The sequence below is a fragment of the Pygoscelis adeliae genome, unplaced genomic scaffold (assembly GCF_000699105.1).
Source record: "Pygoscelis adeliae isolate BGI_AS28 unplaced genomic scaffold, ASM69910v1 Scaffold6, whole genome shotgun sequence".
Lineage (NCBI taxonomy): Eukaryota > Metazoa > Chordata > Aves > Sphenisciformes > Spheniscidae > Pygoscelis > Pygoscelis adeliae.
Window position 1 is genome coordinate 6,353,565 of NW_008825075.1, and position 5,726 is coordinate 6,359,290.

The following is a 5,726-nucleotide window of genomic DNA, read 5'->3' on the forward strand; positions in this document are numbered from 1 at the left end:
TAATCAACCACATCTGCTCCAAACTATGGATATGCTGCTATTCCTCAAACTTTAACTGTTTTAGAGATACAAGAACAGTATGCAAATTTATTGGTCTCAGATTCAAAAGAGTGAATGACTGCAGGTTTCAGTGAATAGCCTTAACATCTCACATTAATTTGCATGTACAGGATTTGCACCTGACTGAACGAATGCAGCTCTACACTGTTTCAAGCTGTACTGCCAAACCCCGTATTTATGATATATATGCTTGTGCTTTTTCTCAACAAAAAAGCATCAGCAGAGATTAATTGTCCAAAATGGGACTACGGGAAAGAACAGCCCTAAATCTATAGTTCAGCATCTAAGCAACTGGCTGGGTTTACAGAGCAACTTACCTCCGTTATTCCTATAAACTACAGGAAAGCAACCTCCAAATTTGTGGCTGGTTGTACTAAGCAACAGTAAGAAGTACACTAAGAGCATAGTGAGTTGACTACATTTGATTTAAAGATCCAGAGCATGGTCCAGAGCAGCCACAGAAGAAATGAAATATGAAGTTTGCACTGTCTCAAACATCATTCAGAGTCCTCTGGATGGCCATAGGGAAACCATTCGATTTTATATTTACCATATTGAAGCATGGATGAAACTATCTATTTCCTAAAAGTAGAAAATACTATCTTGATGATGAGCTAATATCTTGCTGAAGGAAAACAAACATGCATTCAGAGACAAATGTGTCAGGAGTTACAATATTTCTAATGATCACAGAATCTGTAGGCTTCACATCATTCATTGGTTCAGCATCACAAAACCAGCAGTTTCTGGGCTATTGACAGTACTTTTTAAAACAAGTGCTATGTATCACTACTATACAGTCATATTTCTGTTTGCTTCAGACAACATTGATTTCACAATGGGCTCCATCACTGCAGCAAATGCAGAATTTTCTTTTGATGTGTTCAAAGAGCTGAAAGTCCACCATGCCAACGACAACATCTTCTATTCCCCCCTGAGCATCATTGCAGCCTTGGCCATGGTTTATCTGGGAGCAAGAGGTAATACTGAGTATCAGATGGAGAAGGTAAGTTACATAAATGGATACAAACTCCTTTTGATCCCGTTCAACACAGCAACGGATAATCCATTTACATCTTTGGGACTTTCTCCTGTTGAGGGGAGAAAGTCACACAGTCACATTTGGCACTGAATTCGAACCTGCTTAGAAAAAGAACGGCATTCCAAGCTGTGAGGTTTGGATCTGGAGCTGAGTTTTCACTTACCATTGCTTTTCACCATGAAGGGCAAGAACGGCCTTTGGCTTCCATTAAGAAAAAGCAGTCTTGAAGAATGGTTAAGGTAGGTCTCTTGCTTCAGCTTATATTGTCTCACAGACCTGATTCCTTCCAGGTGGAAAGGACAACTTGTAATAAACAAAAGATGAAACATTCAGAAAACAAGAGTCACAGTTATAAATGCAATACCGTAAGGTTGTAGCTGGTTTATAGGCTGAATACCATTAACTGGAAAAGAAGGGATCTAAGCTGAGGATCTTAGTCACAAACGTTCAGTGATTTAAAAAAAAAAAATTTAAAGCTTACATGAAACTTTTCAGTTCACCTATGTGCTAATCAGACCTGGTTAGTCCAAACCTATAGTTTCAACACAATTAATTACTTCTATTGCTACTTGCAATTGCAGGTTCTTCACTTTGACAAAATTGCAGGACTCGGAGGAGCTATTCAGACCAAGGTACAGAAATCTAAGGTACATTTATTCCTCTTTCACTTTTTTCTCCTGAGAATAGACTGTTCTGACTGTGCTTCAAGTAGGTTCAACACCTTCCCAAGCCTTTGCTAATGCTCTTAATTTCAGATATGTAAGTTAAAAAAAAAAAAAACCACAACAGAAAAAGAAGACAGGCTGCATATGTTGCACCAGAACAAGTGACAGGATAGGATGCTTTGGGCACCAGGCTACCTTCTTGTGTAGATGAGCGTCTGCACACCTGCAAGTGCTGCTGAGGGACAGCACTTGAAAGGGGCTCAGCACCTGGAGCCAGGGTACAGCAGCCAGACTTGCAGCTGAGACTCCAAAGTGGGGCAGGAAGACGCTTTGACAGAAAAGAGGCCAGAAGCCTCAAAGACTGGAAAATAACCACACTCTCCCAAAAGCTACAGGGACTTTTCCAGCCTCCAATTCCCACTGCTACCCCAAGAGCACCATGAGGGGTCCTAGTATCTTGATACTATCTGTGTGCTTTCCTCCATGTTAATCTGCTGCCTCTGTAAAGATAACACAAGCCATGCTCCCTGGCCTGTCCCCATCCACTTGGGATCCACAAGCACAAGGTAGGACTTGCAAAGAACAAGACGACTTTTTTTAAAATAAAGGTAATATCAGCCAGAGCATTTAGTGGCTGGTTAAGCATTTAGAAAGGAGCAGTTTAACACAATTCTCCTTCTCATAAAATGAAGTCCCAGCCACTGTTTAGCACTGTGCATTTTTCTTACATGCTCTTAGTCTGTGTCACCTGGAACACTATTTTTGGGGCATTAGGCAGTTGATCCATTTTTTCACTATATTATGAGGCACTTCCTGACTCCCTTGTCATCTAGCACTCTTGTCCTATCTGCAGCTTCAGCAGAAAGCTGCCATGAAAATGCAAGCAGAAGGTGGGAATTAGAGGCCCTATATCTATGACAACTCACCAATTGCAATCATTGACACCTGAATTTTTCTTTTTGTCACCTCACTCCTGAGCCATACGGTTTCAGATTTGTCACTGAAGTTTTCTGCTTGTTATCACCTAGAATGAGTATCATCATATGCTATGAATTAATTGTACATCACTAGTTGTTTATATTGAACATCCCTCCCATGGAGCTTTTAGACTGTAGTACATGTTCATTTGCAAATGTCCAAACACTGTGTGTTTTCCCATGTTATTTGTACCTTCTAAATAATTATCTTCCTAGTAAAGTAAGCTAACAGCTATACCTTTTTATCTTCTTATCAACAACTCAGTGTGGCAAGTCTGTGAATATCCACATACTGTTTAAAGAACTTCTCTCTGATATCACTGCACCAGAAGCCAATTATTCACTCCACATTGCCAACAGACTCTATGCTGAAAAAACATGTCCAATCCTACCGGTGAGTTGCACATTAGAGTGATTTCTTGCTAAACCCTGTGTAAACCTGTAATCCAGGAGGACTGCCCAGAGTGGGTGATCTGTTAATCCAGTGGTCCCCACTGGTGTGGACTTCCATGGCTTTTCCTTTTGCCACAGCCGTGACAACAGCCTGAATGGAAAGCAATTCCAGGCAAAAAGATGGCCCTATTCAAAACTGAATGGAGTAATAAACAAAACTATTTGGTAATGTAATTCCCTGCTTGCTCCCCCAAAGCCTTTTCATTTTAATAGGTTGCTTGTTTTTTTTCAGGATATAATTTGACTTCGGCACATTTTTTCACTTGAAAACCTCACCTCAAAAACAACTTTTGAAAGTGCCAAAATCTTTCATTTGACATTTTCAAAACAAAACATACAAATATTCTAAATCAAAGAAACTTCTTATCTTTAAAAATAAGGAAAAATGCTTTAAAAAAAAAGGAGCAGACGTAATGATAATGAAACACTCTGAAAAGAACCTGAAACAGTGTCTTTGGATCAGGCTTTCTTCAAGAAAATATTTAAACATTTCTAATATATACTCTTAACTGGTCAAGTAATAAAAATGTCAGATCTGAAAATGTCATGGATCAGGATAATTTTTCTGGCCCAGTTTTAGCAGGTTCTTCCAGGAAGTAAGCAATGAGAACAGCCTAACCATGGCATCACTATAAAAATCCTTTTAGCCATATTTTATTTCACCTTCATACTGTTTTTAAGAAATGACTAGTTTGGTGGCTACAATTGCTGTCTTTACAGATCTACTTAAAATGTGTGAAGAAACTGTACAGAGCAGGTCTGGAAACGGTCAACTTCAAAACAGCATCAGATCAAGCCAGACAGCTCATTAATTCCTGGGTGGAAAATCAGACAAACGGTAAGGTCAGACAAGATTTGGAAATATACTTCACTCTCGCAACTGTATTTGAACAACTTCTGGAAAGACTCAACATTAGAGGAGAAATTTCTGCCTCCTGTTCCCATTAGTGGATATTTCCTGTGGAAAGGGATGACTGTACTGCACCTGTGTGGCAGTGGCAGTGTGTTTTAAACATATCTGGCAAAGGCGGATGTGCCAGGATATGCACACTTTATATGCACACTTTATATGCAGACTTTTTGTGTCTGGAGAGCTTAACTCATGCAAGGTTAGTCCCAGCTTCTCTAGAATATTGGCGTAATTTTACAAGGACGTGCTAGATGAGTAAGAAGTGGGCTTCCAGGGGAGAAAGTAATGCACGCACTAGGCTGATGGTGGGAAAGGAACGGTTCAGGAGCTTGTGTACATTTATCGTGCTGAGGTGGGAGGCAAAACACGAGTGAAGTGTGAGAAAGAAGCACAGTCAGAAACAGAAAATCTATGTCGCTGCTTTCCTCTCCTGTTCCTTCTTTTCTATATAAATCTTTTTCCAAGCACTGGTTAGAAATATTCCTGGGGGTGTATACTACCCTTGAACCTACTTGGAGAATTGTTCTAGCAGAAATGTCTGGCCAGGTGCCAGTCGTTCTGTATTAAATCATCCTTATGAACCTAAATTCCACATGCAGACCTTTGAAGAAGAGGAAGTCAAGTCAAGCAGCAGCATGTCGATTGACCCCTAAAATGCAAGACTACTCCTATGAAACTTACCACTCTCTGCTTCTTCCTTAAAGGACATATCCAAGATTTCCTTGAAACAGGCTCTGTTGATCTCGATACTGTGCTGGTCCTTGTTAATGCCATTTACTTCAAAGGGATATGGAAGACGGCATTTAAAGAAGATCACACTCGGGAAGTGCCCTTCACTGTGACAAAGGTAGGGGGCACAGGCACAGCTTCTGGTCAGGAAGCCAGGCTGTTGGATTGCACAGCCAGCAGGCTGGCTGTTACACATACAACCTGTTGCTGTCACAGGTCGAGCGATTTAGCTGGGCCCCTCGCTGTCAGGTTTGCGAGAGCTGTGTCTGACCAGAGCACACCAGCAGGCAAGAGAGGAAAATGGAGACACAGCTCTTCTTCAAAGGCAACATGCTTGAAGATCGAGACCTGTCCCTTTCAAAGGGCTTGTACATTTGCCTGCCTAAAGAAAAAATTGCTCCCCGGTCACGTCGTCTCACGTTTCTGTTTTTGCAGCAAGAAAGCAGACCTGTGCAAATGATGTGTCAGAACGGTACCTTCAAAGTGGCCGCGGTGGCTGCAGAGAACATGAAGATCCTGGAGCTTCCGTACGCCAGCGGGGAGCTGAGCATGTTGGTGCTGTTGCCTGATGACATCTCTGGCCTGGAGCAGGTATGGCCCTGGCAGGGGAAGCAGAGGAGTTACCACTTCAGTGGGACTTGGCTGCCGTCAGAGCTTTTGCTGGCCATTTACATCCCAGCTGCCCACACCACGGCTGTGCTGGGCAGACGGGAGCGCCACAGCTGCCCAGGTGCTCAGGCAGAGACTGGCCTCTTAGGAGAGCCCTGGACTCAGCCTAGTAAAATGAAGGCAAAGGAGCGTAGCGCTGCTGTAGCCCTGCAGAAGAGGATGGTGCTATACGCAGCGATCTCCATCGGTACCAGAAACAGACATGCCAGCAGGATTTTTTT

General features: G+C 42.1%; 1 protein-coding gene across 1 annotated transcript; it reads left to right on the forward strand.

Annotated features, from left to right (window-relative positions):
• Window positions 1-889: 889 nt before the first annotated feature.
• On the forward strand, window positions 890-5,427 carry SERPINB8 (serpin peptidase inhibitor, clade B (ovalbumin), member 8; the record flags this gene model as incomplete). The annotated part of the gene is made up of 6 exons (XM_009326704.1): window positions 890-1,066; window positions 1,684-1,734; window positions 3,010-3,138; window positions 3,918-4,035; window positions 4,812-4,954; window positions 5,272-5,427. Coding segments are annotated over exons 1-6 (765 nt in total), but the record flags the coding sequence as incomplete, so codon positions are not given.
• Between the last annotated feature and the right edge of the window lie 299 nt (window positions 5,428-5,726).